The sequence below is a fragment of the Stigmatopora nigra genome, chromosome 5 (assembly GCF_051989575.1).
Source record: "Stigmatopora nigra isolate UIUO_SnigA chromosome 5, RoL_Snig_1.1, whole genome shotgun sequence".
NCBI lineage: Eukaryota > Metazoa > Chordata > Actinopteri > Syngnathiformes > Syngnathidae > Stigmatopora > Stigmatopora nigra.
Genome location: NC_135512.1, coordinates 7,540,001 through 7,559,138, shown reverse-complemented (window position 1 = coordinate 7,559,138; position 19,138 = coordinate 7,540,001). Strand labels below are relative to the sequence as shown.

General features: G+C 40.8%; 2 protein-coding genes across 7 annotated transcripts in view; both read right to left on the bottom strand.

Annotated features, from left to right (window-relative positions):
* Positions 1-1,004: 1,004 nt before the first annotated feature.
* lmx1a (LIM homeobox transcription factor 1, alpha) lies at positions 1,005-8,022 on the bottom strand. The gene is made up of 7 exons (XM_077717383.1): positions 7,753-8,022; positions 3,083-3,303; positions 2,820-2,992; positions 2,168-2,245; positions 1,875-1,959; positions 1,274-1,456; positions 1,005-1,135 (listed from the first exon to the last, which is right to left on the bottom strand). Exons 1-7 carry the CDS (start codon positions 7,929-7,931, stop codon positions 1,014-1,016), a joined length of 1,041 nt encoding a protein of 346 aa, XP_077573509.1. The 5' UTR covers positions 7,932-8,022; the 3' UTR covers positions 1,005-1,013.
* A 1,067-nt stretch (positions 8,023-9,089) lies between these two features.
* The window catches only part of rxrgb (retinoid X receptor, gamma b), a 23,260-nt gene continuing 13,211 nt past the window's right edge, over positions 9,090-19,138 (bottom strand). For 2 of the 6 annotated variants that reach the window (XM_077717359.1, XM_077717358.1), the window contains exons 2-10: positions 16,857-17,095; positions 12,581-12,725; positions 12,325-12,504; positions 11,795-11,955; positions 11,444-11,573; positions 10,673-10,805; positions 10,471-10,562; positions 9,714-9,819; positions 9,091-9,619 (exon numbers count right to left, since the gene is read on the bottom strand). In XM_077717359.1, coding sequence (XP_077573485.1) covers positions 9,472-9,619; positions 9,714-9,819; positions 10,471-10,562; positions 10,673-10,805; positions 11,444-11,573; positions 11,795-11,955; positions 12,325-12,504; positions 12,581-12,725; positions 16,857-17,081 — 1,320 coding nt within the window. In that variant the 5' untranslated portion in view covers positions 17,082-17,095 and the 3' untranslated portion in view covers positions 9,091-9,471. Of the gene's footprint in view, positions 9,620-9,713; positions 9,820-10,470; positions 10,563-10,672; positions 10,806-11,443; positions 11,574-11,794; positions 11,956-12,324; positions 12,505-12,580; positions 12,726-16,856; positions 17,096-19,138 lie in introns of all 6 variants that reach the window. The other 4 variants (XM_077717355.1, XM_077717356.1, XM_077717357.1 and 1 more) reach the window with 3 other exon arrangements.

Genomic DNA, 19,138 nt, shown 5'->3' with positions numbered 1-19,138 from the left:
CACACACACACACACACACACACACACACACACACACAAACACAAACACACACACACACATCCTCATTCTTGTAAGCACAATAATTGGCTTCATGCTGTTGCAGTGCCAAAACAGATGAATACACTTTCCTAAAGAATCCTCCTCAGTGGACATGCATAGATTTAACCAATGGGAATGCTAATTTAATCCTTTGTCTGACATTGACGGCAATAAATGTCCATTTCGTACTGAACTGGCATCGAATGATCAAAATGCATTAACTCTTGTCTGCTTTAAATGCTTTAACTTGGAGGGTTGCCAGCGATGATTCATACAATAACCCTAAAGTTGCACTTTAAATGCAAATATATGAATAAAAAATAGAAAACACTGGCTATGGCCTCTCATTTCAAGTTTTATTTGTATTTTTTTCAGGCAATTAACCTATAAATCCTGGTGTTTTCATTTGAGGTGGTCCTTGAAAAAAAAATGCCACAAATTCAGAGAACCCCCCTCCTCGTTAAAAAGATAAAGAGTCATGGTGATATTTGAGTTCCTGAACAAGGGGCCACAAAAGAGGGGCCCCACTGCACACTCTGCTGCCCACTGCGTTGGCACAAGCACAACACGCTGACAGACACTCGGATTGTTTCTGACCATTGACTTGCGCTCCCCGTGCGGCCAGCTCTCGTTTCATAGCGGGGTAGAAACACGAGACGGGTTCGCGGCGAGGCCAAGGAAGCCAGGGGTCCTCGCATCGTCCAAAAAGCCCTCTCCTCAGGACCGCCGCCAGAAACCACTGCGTGCTACTGTCTTGGCCTTTATTTATTGATCACCGTACAACCATTCAAAAAAAAAGGAGCACACACTCCAAGAATAAATACACATTCAAAGAGTTTTTCCTTTGTAATCTCATCTTGTGGCCTTCAAGCATTGTGAAGTAGTCTGCAGTGGAATTGTAACAACGTAGCCATTTGCGCACCCGTTTGTCCTCATTGCGTGGAAAATAACCTTGGAGTGCCCCCCCCCCCCCTCAGGAGGTAAAGTAAGAGTCCTGCATTGAGTAGAGGCAGTCGATGGGGGTGAGGAGGGAGGAGGCGTCGCCCAATGGGGTGCACTCCGTGTCTAGTGCATCTTCGTAAAGAGCCTTCAAACCTAAATGAAAGCAGAGGAAAATGTTTTTAATTCAGGTCAGGACAAATGCTAACAAATGAGTGATGTCACTGATCTCACTGATTCTTAAAAACGACAACATTCCAAGTTGTTAAAGCATGTACATATGGTGTTTTTTACCGTAGGGGTGCATGTGATCTCCTGGCATCTGAGGAGGGGTCAAGCCTTGCCTGAAGGGGTCCATGTCAAAGTCTTGTTGCTCCACTCTAGTCAATGCCATCTGATGCTGATGCTGATGCCGGACGTGAGAGCTAGAAGACCCCAGACGCTCCATTTGAGCATGAGGCACACCGTTGGAGGGCGCTGTTGAGCAAGTAGATCACCAAAATGAAGGCTCAAAAAATGTCTTCATTATTGTCTTCATTTCCAATACATTCATTCAGCCATTCACTTTCTGAACCGATTTATCATTACTAGGGTTGTGGAGGGTGCTGGAGCCTCTCCCAGCTTCCTTCAAGCCCTGAATTGGTGGCCAGCCAATCACAGAGTGTCCAATCAGCTTACCATGCATATCTTTGTAATGTGGGAGGAAAGCAGGCTACCCAGAGAAAACCCACAAAGGTCCAGTGAAAACATGAAAACTCCACACCGGAGGATCGACTTGGATTTGAACCCAGGTTCTACAATTGTGAGGCCAATGCACTAACCACTCAGCCGCCCATGCATTCCAATACAATATGGATATTATACTATGATATAGTATATGGAATATTGATGATACCTATGAGAGGCGATGGCTGTTCCTGCTGCTCCTGAGTTGGCTGCTCTTGTTCCTGCTGCTGTTGCCTCCTAGCCAGTTTTTTCATCTAAAACAACAACAAAAAGAGCGTGGTTCTTCCAGAGTGAAGTATCAGGTGAAGGACATCTTTCAGTGAGCTTGGAGGAAAGTCCGCCGACTTTGTGAGGAAATATGAGGTTTCATGCGTGCTGACATGTCATCAGTTTCAGATCAACGGGCTGATTTCAGGGATGGTGACGAGAGAGTTTTTTTCTTAAAGTGAGCGTGTGTTTTACCTTGGCTCTTTGGTTCTGGAACCAGACCTGCACGACTCGTACGGTAAGGCCGGTGTCTGATGCCAAGGTCTCTCGTACCTGCGATTAAGATGCGGGAGGTAAGACATCAGAGGTCCATTCAAGGTTATACAAAGGTGGAGCAACTTTCTTCATAATGCAGTCATTATGACACTAATGGAGAATAACTTTCAAATGATAAGTGATGTGATAATAATAGTCAGGTTTTTTGAAAAGAAGAAAATTCCTTTGGGTATTTGTCTGTTTAGATGTTTTGAAAGAACATTATTACATTGGCATTGAAGGTGCTTTATTAGGAAGTCAGTTCTTACTTCTCCGCAACTAGGGCAGTCATATATTACATTTACAAATCGCAAAATATGAATAAATCTTATTGATAGTCATATATCACCTGCAACCAGCATTGGTGACACCAAAGTTCTATGGTGAAATGAATTGGGGAGCTTTGGTAGGAAGTTATGGTGCTTTTTTTTAGGTGACGTCTTTAATTATTGTAATTATGTGATCTTTTTTTAAAGACCAAAATCAATCAAATAATTCTGGCCAATCACTCTCTCACCATGTCACCCCAGATTCAACCAATTAGATTCAAATAAAACCTTTATGAACGATTTCAAGTATTCAAGTAATTCACCTTGCGACACGGCTTGGATGAAACCTCAAAGGAGGCTTTGAAGATGCGTCTTTGCTGGGTGGTCAGAATGGTGCGAGGTCTTTTGGGACGTTTACTTTCCTGTTCGTCATATTTCACTGCCTTCCTCAGAGGCTTCCCCTCCGATTCTTCATCCTCGACTTCATCGCTTTTACCTAAAACAAACATGAAATCATGGAAAATATCCAGGTCAAAGACTTGGACATGTTCACTTGTTGATGGATGGATTGAACTTGATGGCGTACATGTGTCGGATGAAGTCGGGCTAACCGCACGGCAGTGGTGGTCCTCACTGGCACACATGAGCCGACCCTCCCTGAAGACACAACGGTCTCCGGTTCTTAAGGGGGTGCCGCACACGCTGCAGGTGAAGCAGCGCAGGTGAAAAACGGAAGAGCCGGCACGCAGAACCAGTTCCGAAGGCGAGATGCTCTCGGAGCAGCCCCCGCAGCGCACTGGAAACAGTCTGATAGGAGGAAAGAAAACGAAAAAAAAAAGCTTTTTACTTAAAATATGTATTGTTTTCTTACTTGAAAAAAAAAGCATTTATTCTTGTAGTGTTTGTCCTTATCAATGGATACACTTTTCTCAGTTCATCGCAATAGCACAAACATACCGCAAGTTGTTCTTTTCAGAGGATAAAGATGATTCAAGCCATTCTATTGAATCCAGACCTTGGGTCAAGAAATGCAATTTTTCATCTCTATTACGATTTAAATAGTTTGTTTTTGCCTTGTAATTTCAGGAAATTGAAGATCACAAAACAGGAAAAATGACCAAAACCAAACCTAATGAAGCATGTTTGCCTTTCAAAAGTTCTGTGCAACACTGCAGATTTTTGAGGTGAGTTTATTTGATTGCATGTAGAGTGCATCATATGACATTTTATATGTGCTCCATATATATTATACAGATCAATCTGTGCGAAATCCAAGCAATTATCAAAAAACATCGTTTTTGATTGGATGTGGACTCATTCTTCACAAATCAATCCACACTAGACCACAGTAGGACATATTGGTCAAAGAAGAGCACGAAAAAATTGTTTCCTGCCACAAATCTTTTGGAGACCACTTCTCTTTTCGTGAGGAAATTAAGTGACAACATTTAGGAAATTGACCAAGGCCTCTCAATTTTAGGGATGACTTTAGTCTGAGATAGTAAGTTATCCCAAAATCTGCCAGTGTGAACATTGTCAAAGATTGTGGGAATGGTGACAAATGTTTTCTGAATGCTCTATATTGTGGATTTCCAGCTATTGTGGGTAGCATCCCATCTTTTAACCCTCACCTCCTCCCACGGCAGCCGCTCAGACACATACCCTCAGCATGGCGGGTGTGCGTCTTAGCGCCTGGCAACCGGGAGCAAGCGGACTTAGCCACACCGCCACACGGTTGCCTTGGCTGCGGCTGCCGAGCCCCCCCGGGGGGGCATCCAGAAAAGGCTCACGGCGGGCCGTGGCTCCAGACAGAGGGGGGGAATCAGATATCTCGGCGGGGATGGCTGGGCCGCCGGTCCTAGGAATTATCCGTGGAATTATCCTGAAGTCTGCTCAGCCAGAGCGGGACAAAGACAGAGCCGCCCCCCGCCAGCGTCAAGCAGCGGGACTATTGTCCGTGGGCTGGCACCGACCCATCTTGGGACTGTCACGCCCGATGATGCGTCATCATTCTGGAGCTGGTTTCTGTCCGCGGGCGCGACTGGTGGCTCACTGGACCACTCGGCTCACTGGCAGGAGAAAGCCAGTACTTGTTTAAACTTATTTGTGTACACTATCATCGATTACATTACTATCTATCAGTTGTATTTAACTTTAAAATGGTCCAGTTTAAGACCTTTTCTTGGAGAAAATGTATCATGTGGATCCAATGTTTGGCTGTGGCGACCCTTATTTAAACTTTTATTCATAACTGGACTATTTCATAAAATGCTATTCTTAAAATGTGCAAAATGTTTTACTTGACTTTTTAGTTAAAACTTTTTAATCAATACAATTCTCAATAAGAACGGATAATCACATCATAAACATAAATTAAAGTTAATTTCAGTGAAACAACTTTTTTTTAATATAAATAAGGTTACATTAATGCAACAAAAATATTTTAAATTTTCTGGAATAATTGCATATTATTGTTATGAAAGAATACAATATTTACACCCTTTTTTACTGAAAGTGCATACTAAAGCTGAACAATTATTAAATGACAAGACTGAACAAATAGGCCTTCAAAAATGTAGGTGTAGTAGCCACTGAGTCTGTACTATCAACAAACAAAGGTTCTGCTACATCCTTTTCCAAAGGTCCACATCCTACTGCATTCCTCTGACTCTTTCCGAGTGGTTGCCGGGGGTAACCACCGAGCCTGAGCGGCCCAACCGGGGTCAGGTGGTGGGATCCGCTTGACCCATGCGGGTCGTCTGCCCCGCGGCCTGGCTGGTATGCGCCCTAAAACGGCCAATGTGTCGCACGTTTGCATTCCTGAAGGCGTGAATAAATCACGTTGTGAAGTCTGAGAAATTCTTGGAATATTTGCAGGGTTCTGTGCCACACAGGTGGGCTCATACCCCGCTCGGGATCATTTACTTAATAGTGACTTTGTGAGTATGGGTTACTTGGGTTTAAATCCCACAACGTTCCCCATGCGGAAAACACGAGCCTAGACTGGTGCGGTCTAGTGGACACGTACAGAGGTGGGTCCGGTTTCGAGATCAGGTGAAGCGAGATCCCGCGTGTGTCTGATAAAGATCTGGAGGGTCAAGGACACGCTCGGTCACGTGACCTATACGGCCCACGCGCTTAATCTGACGGTCTTCTTTCCGCGCAGCTCATGTAAACATGCCGTTGATGTCCGGGAACCCGAGAATGCTTTCATTGCACACCTGGGCATCATTGAGTCTTTATCAAGTCCAATAATTGAGTCCAGGTGGCCATATTTTTATTGTTGATTAGGCCTGCCAGGTGATTGCTTTTACTATGAATTAGCATTATTTACACACATTTGGTGTTTTACACTCTTGTAAAAAACAGAAAGATATTTTTTTCCTATATATACACACACACACTCTCACACAAGTCCTAAGAAATTGATAATGTGCATATTCATTTATTCCTTTTCTTGCGCAGCTCAGCCTTTTTAAAAAATATATATATTTTAATGTAAAAAAATGATTGAGTTTTTGAAAACGTCACTTATTTATTTATTCATCTATTCATATATTCATTATTTTGGTGGATTTTTTAAATTAAAATACGAATATCAAAATGGATTAGAAGTCTATCACCTTTAATAGCATTCAAGTGAAGTAAAGGTGAATGAGATCAATGTTACTTTTGAATGATGATAAAGAAATTAAGAAAAAAAAGGTCCAGAAAAAACTACATTGTAATATATGCCAAGAGCCACGAGGAGCTGAGTGTCAGTACCAATCATTCCAGTGTTGAGGTGTAAATCTCAGAGGCGGAGCCTGGGCATCAGGCCTCCTGCTAATTGGTCAGGTCGAATAATTCACGCTTGGTCAGTTGTCGCTGCACATGGACTCTCTCGACGCAGTTTCCAGATGCTGCCGCTATTTAATCCTTGTTTGCCAAAATAAATTCACGCCTTTGTGTCCCTCCAAGGGAAGCGTCAGAACGTTCCATGCATGACATATTTGGACAACCAGTCATTTATCATATTTCTTTAGGGTGATGATTGCATGCATATAGAGAGTTAAGACACAGCTGAGAGGCCACTTTCAAACTTTAGTGAACAAATGGTTACACAATAAACCAATGGATCCTCATGCTCGCTTTTATAGATCATCTGATTTGGCAATATTAGAGTATATCATTGTTTGTGGTAGTTTTTGTTTGGTATTTCTATTGTGCACAACGAATAAATCGAGAATTCTTGGTGACTTTAATCAAGGAATACATTTTAACGGTTAGATTTTAGTAGATACTAGCATATTTAGGTACAAGGTGATTAGGAGGGAGCTCATGATGCAAAGGTGAAGAAGTAGGGGGGTTACCTCATGGCCATATGTTGGCCCCCAGCTTGTGATTACCAGGCGAATGGACGTGGCGATTTTAACACATTTTGACAACGTGTCACTTGAGCTCCACCCTGCCTTGTTTGGCGTGTGTTCGTGCATGTGTGTGATGTATCACACCTCGCACCCACAGTCACCTCGTTCTTTCGTGAGAGGATTATGCCAAGTTTCTTGGAAGTCAACTATCTCAAGCAAACTAAACTCAACTAAATCGCATGAGGTCAAAACACACCATTGCCAATAGTATCAATCTTTACAGTTGCAAGTTCCGATACAAGAAGTGCATCAAAATGATGGATTTGTACATCACTGTGTTGTGATGATGGATATTTGACTAGAGTTTTAATGAACTCGACTGCCATTAACACCAATAGACGTCCAATCCATCTTTCGTTCATTCGCCGTCTGGATTGGACACCTTGCACTGATGATGGCAGCCAATGAGTTAATGTGATTTCCATGTGGAAAATTACCTCACGACAATATTGTACTGGAGTGTCTGCCTCAAACACATGTTCATTGAGACTCTATGCCGACATTTCAGTCAGCTGTTTGCAGAAGATTAAGCAAATATGACAATTTTGGTATTGACTTACTTGTTTTTGCTTTGTACTGAAACATCGCTGGTAGCTAAAACAAACGTTACTTCATTGGCTAGAAATAACGGCAATAAAAGTCCTATTTTTTGAACTGGAAGAGGTTTATCAGTGCAATATTTGATCAGAAATGGTGTAGAAAATCATGATTATATGACTGTGGGTCTGTCTACATGTGTTGCTGGAATGTTTTTGTACTACACTGCAATTTAGATCCTGTCACCATTTTAGTGGCATGTATAGGTCATTTTAAATGTATATTCAGGTTTATAAAAGTTGGCACTCACTCAACATAGTCCCGCTTGCAGTAGAGTCGCTGCTCACGCACGAAGCAAGAGTCTTTCAGAGCTTGCCCGCAAGCCGAGCAGCGCGCGCACGCCTCGTGCCGGAGGCCATCCGCCACCCGCAGCAGGTACTTGTCGGTGATCGGCCGGTGGCAGCCCGCGCACATCGGCCTGTGCTGCATGGCTGAAAAAAATGTCACATTAAAATATGGACACTACTAACAATACAAGTGCTGAATGGGGATGACGTGACACAAAAAGTTGGACTTGACCAATGTCAAAGGGATACCAAACTTTGGGGGAAAATTACAAATCTCAATTTATATCTTCAAAGCGAACTTATAGCTTTAAATTTTTTTTAAAAGTATTTGCTGTTATAGAAATTTAATATCTGTATGTATTTAGGATTATTATTTCTAAAAATCATAAAAAAGTAGTTCATTCAAATGCATGAAATGTTGATGAAATATTGAATATGGAGGGTTTTTTGTCATAAAATATTTGTCATTATTTGTTGTTTGTTATCCTAATATAATCAGTATCAACCTGTCAGATATTGAGCAAATCTAATAATATTGTGATATAATGTAAAATAAGGACAACCAAATTGAAACAAATGAAAAAAAATACCAAATTTTGTGTTGTCACTCAAAATACATAGAAAAAAAACATTTAAGGTAATTTTATTGATTTACATTTTTCCTGCATGTATTCACAAACACATTTTAATGAGTAGTTTCATTTTGAATGAGGCATTGTCACCAACATCACAATTTCCATAAAATATAGGAACATAAAAAGCATACCTTTTTCAATATGAGCCTGGAAAAAAAATGTTGGCGTCCTATTTCTCAGCGCATCTCCAAGTGTGTGGAAGAGGTGATGCTTAAATGTGAAGTGGCTGTAATTTACTCCTCCTTGGACGTTTCCCTCCTTCTCAACTTGTTCATAAACTGACGGGACTTTCTAGCAATGGGACAGGGGAGAGAAGGGGTGTGGGGTGGGGGGCAAGAAAGAGAGAGAGAGAGAGAGACAGAGAGAGAGACAGAGCGACCCCAAAACACCCCCACCAATATTGCATTCATGCCATGTATCCCAAATATAATAGAGTTAAAGTAACAATACTTGGGCTTGTGAGTATATCCTCACAAGGGTTGCAATTTCTGAAAATATATAATGTAGCACACATAGAAATTTAATTAATTTTAACTGGAAATACAGTGATCATCTTCATTGACGACGATAGACATAAAATCACATTTTTCTTGGGCCCTCCAAGTCAAAGTAGATTGGTCCTCCATCGCCATTAAAAGAATACTTAATACAATAAAATTACAAAAAAATGACAAATAGTTTTGCACGTATTTCTTACCTTTATTCAGTGAAAAGAATACTCCAATGTGTTTAAGAAATGCTGTGGTTTTGTTATTGGTTGTTTTTTTACGTAAAATTTTATACAATGGCTCTATGAATAAAATCTGACTCTTTCTAAAATACTTTCAAAATGGACGACTGCACCGAGCTATTTACAAAAACACTCTTGAGCATGAGGCTTGTACTCACTCAGTCCTCACCACGGCCTTGAAATAGCGTTTGGGATGTCATTAAAATGTTGTGGTGTGTATTCTTTTTAAAATTGTTATAAAATACTCAACTTTACAATTTCCATCTTCGCGTCGCTGACAAGGGCTATTTACAAGAGGGGGGGCTGTTTGACAGGGGTCATGTGATCTGATGCGGCGTCTCCAGCATTTCCATGAGGAAGGTGTCTATGGGCGTGTCCCCGATGAGCTTGAAGAAGAAAAGGTGCTCCAAGCACTTGAGGCCGATGGAGCGTAAAGCGGGCAGACGAAGCAGCAGTTTGGCGAACCTGGGGCGGGAACGGCAAGAATTACAATCAAATGGTGAGAAAAGTAAGCTGATGGCGGACGAGTTACAAAAGTGTGGAATTGTGGAAAGCACACCTGCCCGGCTGGTCGGGGTATTTGTGTTTGGTGTAGGACTCTAGTGAGGCGTACACTTTTTCCCTCAGTGCTTCTACCTCCGTGGGGTTGGACAGTCCTTTTGCATCTGAGTGGAACCACATCAAAATAGTCGTTTGAAATTTGCGACATAAGTACCACCGCCTAAAATATTGAACTTTCCGAGTACTACTCCAATGACCAACATTGAACGACGTATTGTTCTATACTACCATAATACTCTTAAAAGTGAGTATAGGAAAAGAAATATAACATTGATGAGTCCAATACACATTTACTTTTAATAGGTTGTCTATTGTAAGGGGTTAAGTGCAAATGTAGCTCAGGTCAAAGTTAAATATAACAGAAATGTAATGAGATGCCATTGACAATGATGAACATACCATTCATCTTATCTAGTCAGACTGGCAGTGAATGCTGTTCCATCAGCCCCATTGACAGCGGCAACTGTCAAATTCGCTTAACCAAGATGGGGGTGAATAAAATGGCCCCTCCCACTCATAATGGCAACCCATGAGGTGTACAAATGCACTCTCACACTCAGGTCACATCACAGTCTTACTCAAAGTTAGGGACACCCTCTACTGGTAGATAAAATAATTACTCTGCATTTTAAAAGGACATTGGAAAATAAAAAATGGCTGGGATAGGCTCCAGCTCCCCCGCAAACTTTGTGAGGGCAAACGATATGTAAAATGAATGAATGAATAATAAATTAACAAATGAATATGTTTCTGACCTGGGTTGAATAGGACGATAGCTCGCAAGCATCCCAGCTCGGTTTTATCCATCTGCATATCCTTCATTTTGGACACCAGCTCCGTTAGAACTCTGCAGGGACATCAGATACATCACATTGTTAACACCATGTAGCACCAATACAAGGCAAAAAAAACACGGTTGAATTCTGTGCTCTTTCCAAATTGTTCCATGCTTTTGACCTGTCAAAGATGGAGCCCACTCCAGCGCTGTGGGCGCTGCTTCTGTGGACGTGGAGGCCCGTGGCCAGCAAGATGCCGTCTTTCACTGTCACCGATCGATGAGAGAAAGACGCGATGAGCAGCTCGTTCCAGCCTGGAGGAGGAGCAGAAAACAAAAAAAACAGATGTCATGCTTAGGAAAAAAAAGAGATCTGGAAAAGTCAATAAATAAATAAACGAGATGTCTTTGGAATGACATTTTTGTTGGAATGTAGCTTTTTATTATGGGAAATAGTCTAAAAAAATGTGAAGCTTTCCCTTTAATTGTTATAAGTATTTTTGACAGCAATAGATATCAAAATGATTCAAATTTGGATGGCTAATTTTCAATGATCATGTTTTAGTGCCATTGAGAGCCAAAAATATCCAGTCATTTGGCAGCTAATTTATTAATTTACTCTTTTTTTGTACAGTTAATCCTCACAAGTTAATTTATTAAACAACTTTAGTTAGTTAGGAGCCTTGTATTTCACCAGCAGAGGTCAGTGGTGACTCAGTTGCAAAGGCACAATAAATACTTCAGGGTTATTTTTGGTTTTACTGCTCCATTTAGCTAAATAGTAAATATGTCAAGTGAATGGTAAGAGACCTAAATAGATTGCCTGCCTGAGGATAAATGACAAGCACCATGAGCAGTCTGACATCTCACACACGATGTGTCTTTTCGGTGCCACATACAATAAATCGGGGTTTCCGAATCTCTGGAAAGATAACAAAATTAAAATATATTACCTGCTCGTAGAAGGATGACCTGGTCATCGAGGGGTAGTTCGGAGAAGTGTGGGATTCTCTTAGCCCACTCCACTAAAGTGAAAAGCTGTTTGTCCGCCGCCTGGCAGATGTTGGTGACAGGGTCGTTGGTCTGCCACGGGCATACCGGAGCAAAAGTCAAACAACACATAATATGAGCTGTAACCTTTAATATCAGGGTGACTTGCACAACATCGACATGCAAGTTTTTTGGCAAGTGGATTAAATATCGCAAGAAGTCTTGCTCCACTGTGAAGTAATGATTCCCCCAAAATTGTCATTAAAAAAGCAATAAAGTGTGGTCATTCCTTTGCAAAAAAAAAAAACCCTCACCGAGTTGCCAGGACTGCCGTCAGAGTACGTCTCCGTTTTGGGCTCCACGGCCAACTCGGCGTCCAGGATCTTGTCCACGGGCATTTCCTCATTGAAACTGCTGGTGGACTCCACTTCATTCTCACCGCGTTCTTTCCCACGCTGCCTCTCTTCCTGTACCGCTATGACAAATGGGCACAACTTTTATGAATTTAGATAGTTTCACTTTATGCATGGAACCATAGCATATACAACATTAAACCATAATACCACTGACAATGATTAGATTGTGACCGGACGTTTGGTCGCTGGTCGTTTGGTCGCTGGTCAAATGTACTTAGATATTAGACTCTCTCTCTCTTAGATATTAAACTCTCTCTCATGAATATAATTTTGAGAGCTGGCTTCAACAGTAAACTCTTTGTCACCATTTGACCGGCGATCAAGAGACCAGCGACCAAACGTCGTTTCTTTTTCTAAAAATTTGAAGACCAAATGTCTTCCACGTCTGGAAAAGACCTAAATTTTGTTGCCTTCACTAAAAAAAGTACCTTCTCTCTTCATGCCCATCGCCAGGCACTTTTGGTAGCGACAGTACTGACAGCGGTTGCGCTGGCGCTTGTCAATCAGGCATTCCTTGCTGTCTCGACAAGTGTAGGTGAGATCTTTGCGCACGGTCCTTTTGAAAAAGCCTTTACATCCCTCGCAGCTGTACACCCCGTAATGTTTCCCTGCACGCATGTCAGAGAATACATTTCATCTTTAGCTTGAGGGATCATGGGGTCGAGAATCTGCCCTGTATGTTACCTGAGGAGCGGTCTCCGCATATGGCACAGATGTGCTTTGACATCCCCCCCGGACTGGGGCACTGGTAGTTGATGCTCCCCAGGTTCTGCAGGCCCGGCGGAGGTTTGATGTCTTCTGTGCTGCTAACATTGTTCATAGAGTTCATCTGCAGATCACAAATGAACAAGGAACAAGGCCAGGGTGACCAGTCAACTAAAGTGAACTAGCAAAGGACAGGAAATGTAGGGGAAGTAAGAGTGAATGCTGTTAGGTGGTCCTGTGACATGTTTCTGTTTTTCTTCCCCTATGCTTTTTTTTGTCTTTTGCTCACTATTGTGATTTCACCCGTCCACCCACAGTGTGATTGTGAAACTATGTCACTTGCCCACGTAGTGGGAGGGCAGACTTTTAGACTCTCGGTGGCTTGTCGTGCAGGTTTCTAAATGTTTAGAAGTCTGGGAGAGGCACGAGGATGGTCACGTGGTTGCCGGAGTGTGTAATGCTCAAGAAACAACGACAGGGGTGTTAATGTGAATTGATGTCCCTGTGTGAGGATCTGTTGAGTCATGTTGGATTAAGTTTAGATTTTTTGCACTCACATTAGCTAACTTTAATGCTTTCAAGTCATTGGCGGTCCATTTTGGCTTGCAGAGGGGCGAAAGAAAGGTTGTTCGTTCACTACATCTAATGCATTTGATGTGAAAAGCGAGCCTTATTTAGTTAGATAGAAGGTTTCTTATGCATTGAAATATACCAAAATGATGTACAACTACTGAATGTGAGTTTCGATAGCCAATCAGCACAGACAAAACCAAAATCATAGAAAACACAGGTGTTTCATAAAGAGATTTAGAACAGTGCAAATGATTATGAAGAAAAAAAAAACATTTATGTCAGGTTACTCAAAGACTGTAACTTGTTTGCGAGTGTGAATGCGAGCATGCGGGAGAATGTGTGCTATGCCTTTTATTTCCATTGTTTTCATGATCATGATCCCCTTCCTCTGGCCCCCCTTTTCCCTGAAAAGAGTCAACCAGCAATGTTGTTGCTGTTTCTGTTCAAACATCTGCATCACAGCTGGAAACACTGACCTACAAATGCCCTTCTGTCCTATATATTTGATGCAGTGTGACATAAAGGGCCACGGTCCCAGTCACCGCAGGCTTTTCCTATCACTTATTTACAATGTGCACTCTCCTCCTCCTCCGACGCTCGCCTAATAGTGGACTCATCCCGGGCCTCCGCGCTGGTGACCTTCGGGCAAAGAACACGCCTGGCCGGGATGCCTTCCTTGGGCATGCTCTCTCGCCTTCCGCACGTGCCCTAAAGGCAGACACTTGTACTTAAATGAGCATCCGCCCAGCCCCTCCTTTCAGAGAGCTCGTCATTCCATAATTCATTTTGGGTGTCATCACAAGACGACTACAAACGACTGCTCATTTATCCATTCAACTCTCAGACATTTAGCAACATGCTTCTAACAGAGACATGCAGGGAATATTGGATTATTGATGCAGTGAATACATTCTTTATACCCAAAGCGACATGAGGGTAAACTTGAATACATATATACGCTTCAACTGTGGAAGTTGCTTAGATTCAGGAATGAATGAGTACAACTATGATCTATGAGACAGCTCCTACAAAGTTAAAAAAAAAATCTCCCTATGACCTCACTAACCTGTCAAAATCCATAAACCATGAATCTTGCAGTTTATAGGCCAAAGAGGAATATTTATGAATTTTGACATGCAAATCTGCATGTCTTTTTTGTGTAAAAATGTTCTATACAATGTGAACACCTGCAGTTTAACAGCAGGTGTGGGGGGGGGGGGGGGGCAAGTGTGATGTAACTGTGATGCTTCTGGGATTTGGTTTATTAGTTTTATATCGACATGGTTCTAGTTCAGGTATTCATTCAGTAGTATATAAAGCAGGGTTATTGTCCATTTTCTGTGAGTGTGGCTTATGATCCAAAAGTTACATATAAAACTCACTTCAAGTCATTGACAATTGAATTCTGATCGGACATTATTGGTTCCCATAAAACCAGGAAAAAAAATAAGGAATAAAAATGTATGTTACTTTGCATGTCATCTCATGCCATATAACAGGCTTCGGAGTTCTTGAGGTAACCAATGAACCTGCATGAATCCTGTTACTATGGCAACCACACACACTATAATACATTCATCCCGCTGAGATCTCAAGGATCTTACCCACGTATGCTATCATGAGGTTTTAATACACTGTTCATGAAAAACACTATTCTTATCATATTCAATGCTTTTGGGATAATGCCCCTTTAGGATATACTTGCATTATTTCTACTACAATCACATGTACAAGTGTGTACTTTTACAACAAGGACAAGTATTTATGTGTGAAAGTTTACCGACCACAACAGTAAAGCGCCCCACACAAAATTGAGTTTTCTAGTTCTTATTGCACTTATGTGATCACTATACAAAACACTTGAACATCCATGCCGTAAAAAAACCACAAAGACCAAGGATATCTGTGAACAAATTCTATTACACTTCTGAATCTCAGCTCTAAATTAGTTAAAACTTGAAGTACGTGCATGTACTTCTACTTGAAGTATCTGTCGTTGCATGTACTTGAAAAACAAGCAAGTGTACTTGCATGGACTTGTACTACTACACGTTTACCGGCCATCACAAAAAAAAAAAAAGCGCTACGTGCAATTTCTATTAGATAATGGCATTTTTCTGATCGTATTGCACTCATATGACCACTAACTATACAAAACTGTTAGGGCACAAATAAATAGAAATGTCCAACAACATCTATGAATGGATTGTGTTACACTTCCAAGAATCCACTGTATATTAGTTGGTGTTTCTTGTTTATTGGGCCAACGTGTAATAACAAGGCCTGGACTCGTCGGGAGCCGAACACCACCACAATAAACTAGGAACAATATTGGACTTGGTGTGTGTGTGTGTGTTCATGAGCATTCTACTTTATATGGCCAGCTACTGCAAATCATTCGATATCAATATGAATAGAAATGCAATTGACTTTTTCAATGTAAACTATTTTCAGAAGAGAACTTCTAATGTAACAGTTGATTTTGACTGGAAAATATTCAAATCACTTGCATCACAAGGCACGACTGTATAACACGAGTCCAGGATTTTTTTTTTGAGAGAAGTCATACAAACTGGACACAATGAATTGAAAAGAGCTTCGTTCCATAAATGACACACAAATAACTGGAAAAACAATGAAATGTGCTCCGGCAAGACACAGACAGGACCCACAGAGATAATAAGAGCATAAGAAAATACAGAAAACGCAACATAAAGGCTGCTGTTTTTTGTCATGCAGTCATCACACACACACACAAACACTCCCTCCTCTCATTTAGTTTTTTTATTAAAGAGCTAATAGTAGGACTGCACTATAAGTCTGCTCACATGACACCAGACACAGGGTGCCAAAGGTCAGAAAACGGCGAAAACGAGCTAGAGGTAGACCAAGGTATGCAAGTCCAACACAATGGAGACAGCTTCGACCTTAAAACCAAATTCCAGAAGTATAAAGTAGATGTTTTACCACTTAACGCATATCGAAATATTATAAAGATGTTGGAGACGGTCATACACTGCATACACGTAAGAAATCACATTGCACTATTCTTATACATGAACAAACATAAGTATATTATAAAATAATACTTTTTTTAAATTAGCAACAAAGTCTGGAGTACCCCCTAAAATGTTTTTTTTCTTACCCTACCCAAACAAATACAAGACGGTTTACCAAAAGAATAGGCCAAGCATATTTATGTCTGTGCTTCTTCTGTTTATATTTTCATAAAATGAGCCTTTAATGAATGCCTTACCTTTTCAAAGAAACATATGATAAGAATATTTTTTTCTTTAATTGATTATATGAATAAGTTTGTCTTCTTGAGAGGCAGTAATAGATAGCTCAAGTATTAGCTTCTAGTCTGGAGGAAAAAAGCCAACATTAAATGGATTTGCAATCCAATTATTTGTAGCCCTGTTCCTTTAATTATGCCAAATGTTGTAAATCTCAAATTATTCATGTCATACATTTTTGCCATTGGTTTCTTAGCTGAACTTTAACAATTTACTATCTATTATTAATGAAGATATTGTAGACAAGCAGATAAGTGAAAGCTTATTTCTTTAAAACGTAATGACTTGCAATTCTGAAATGAGCCATAACCTTTGCAACAATGACATGAAAGTCCATTCATTTTGCATATTGAGATAAGACGAGCATCTAATTTCTTTCCCCTCACCTGCGGACTTCCGAGCGGTCCGAAGTTCAAGTTGGGCGTGGACGGCAGCGATACAGCGGGCGAACCCAGAGACGACGTGATGACGGAGTAAGGAGAAGCCAGGCCGTTCATGGGCGAGCCCATGCTGGACATGGGCGATGGCAAGTGCCTGGTGCTGATGACTGACGGGTGGCCCACCATGCCACCCATCGGTGGGACGTGCGGGTGGGAATGGGTCGTGCTCATTGGCCCGCTAGAGTCTGCGAAAAGAAGGGGCGTTGCATTAGGGAATGATATTATCAATCAAAGGCAAGTGCAATAATGCAAAAAAAAAAAATGAATATATGAATGGATTACATGACAGTAAAGAGGTATTTAGAAAAATATATATATATATATAATATTTATATAGAGCAGCAAAAAAACTGATTTGCAAAAAAAAAATCATCTAGTCAGCTCAGTTCTTTGCTTTATCTTCATTTTCTGTTTTTCCCTCGCTTAATGTTCACTTATATGATTCAAAGAGCAGGTTTTCCCTGTCCTTTGTCCAAAAATAAAAGCCTTAAGTAATATTTTTAACTAACGGTAAACAGAGTTAGGTCTGAATTTGGTCCCACAGTGCTGACCTTGCTTTGGATCTATTGATGTGAACTGACGGGCTGGCATTTCCATAGATGACCTACTTAGAAAATCTGTCCGTCAACTGAGTAACGGGTTACACTGTCTGTAATGTCATGCATGTTCATGTTCTATAGCTGTGAGGCCATTCGTTTGTCGCCAAGCGCAATTGCGGCAAATGCAGACGGGTGTGTTCATTGGGTGCCGCCGTAGATGGTGAGCGCTCGCATATGATGGGCTTCGTGTGCGACACACAGATAAATTCATCGAACGGAGGGGGTGAAATGTTTGCAATGGAAATGCATGTGACACAAATGTCAAGAGTGTGTGACAGTATGCAGCAAGGTCAAATGACAGTGCAGTCATTCAATTCTGACAGGTGATTTGAAGCATTCACTAATACTGTGCTTTGGTGAGTAATAAAAGCACAAAGAATTCACTTTATGACAGTCATTCACTAATCTTTGGAGCTACGTGCTTCAGTGATATTTTGATTGGGTGATAAATGATATTTTGTAGAAAAATATTGACATGGAAAACTTGAATAACACAAAAGCTGTTTGCTTAAGTGTCGTAAAGCACATGTTTATCAATCTTTGCAACACAAAGTAGTATTTTTTTTCATAGACATTTTTTGTTATCAAATTCTAAAAGTGCAATATTTTCTCAGGCTCCACATGTAAATAAATAAACACATTAATAAAAAAATAAAAGCCGTCTATCATTTCAACGCAACTAAAACATGAATGCGACTATTTTTGTTGAGTTCAAACAAAAAAAGTGAAGTTCTCTTCAGTCAACTTTAAAATATCACTAACACGTCATTCGCAACAGTAGATCTGAACATGCACACCAGATGACTATGATTTATTGCACTTCCGTAAAAGACAGCTGACTTCTGCGTGAAACCTGAAAAAAGTACTCTTGCACAATTTCAATCTCCCCGTGAAATGGCCATTTTAGTCATTGCACAAAATCAATGCACCACCAGCAAACAATTGGCAAAACGTGAATGAGTCAAGCACAAATTCATCCAAATGGCCATTGGCTGCCTTTTTGTATGCAAAAGGCCAGATGTTGTGCAATTTCCTGTTTAGGACAGAAGCCAGTGCTTCCACCCCCTCACTGACCAGCTCCCACATTCTACAAGTATGTCATAAGTGATCCCCGCAAGGCAAATATGTATTGGGACTTCCCGTTTTTTTTTCTCTGACACAAAAGAATCCCTCCAATGCTCATACAAAGGCAAAATGTAATTTGATAAGCGCAATGGGCACTGAATTATCTTTTTTTTTAAATTCTCCGCCATGAAACTTGTCTTTCTATATTTTATTAAACACAAAAAGTCATTTGAGAAAGAAAGAATTTAAAACTTACTGCTTCTGAACTGTATTTTTGCTGTAATTCTTTCATCAGCAGCTTATTCTCTTGTTATTTAGAAAGCTTAGAGTCCCAAAGGGACTTCACATAAAAAATGGGTGCTAAAAGTATTAATGTAAGTAAACAGATTTTTTTTAAACTTGTGATTATGGGAAAAATAATGTTTAAACACAACTTCTTCGCAGATTATACCCATGCAAAAGAACAAGGATAAACTCAAATCCAGGTGCATGTGATAATGATTATTAATCACGTGGTGAGGAATTAAAAAACTGCAAAAAAGCAAAAATATGGTCGTAGTTAAA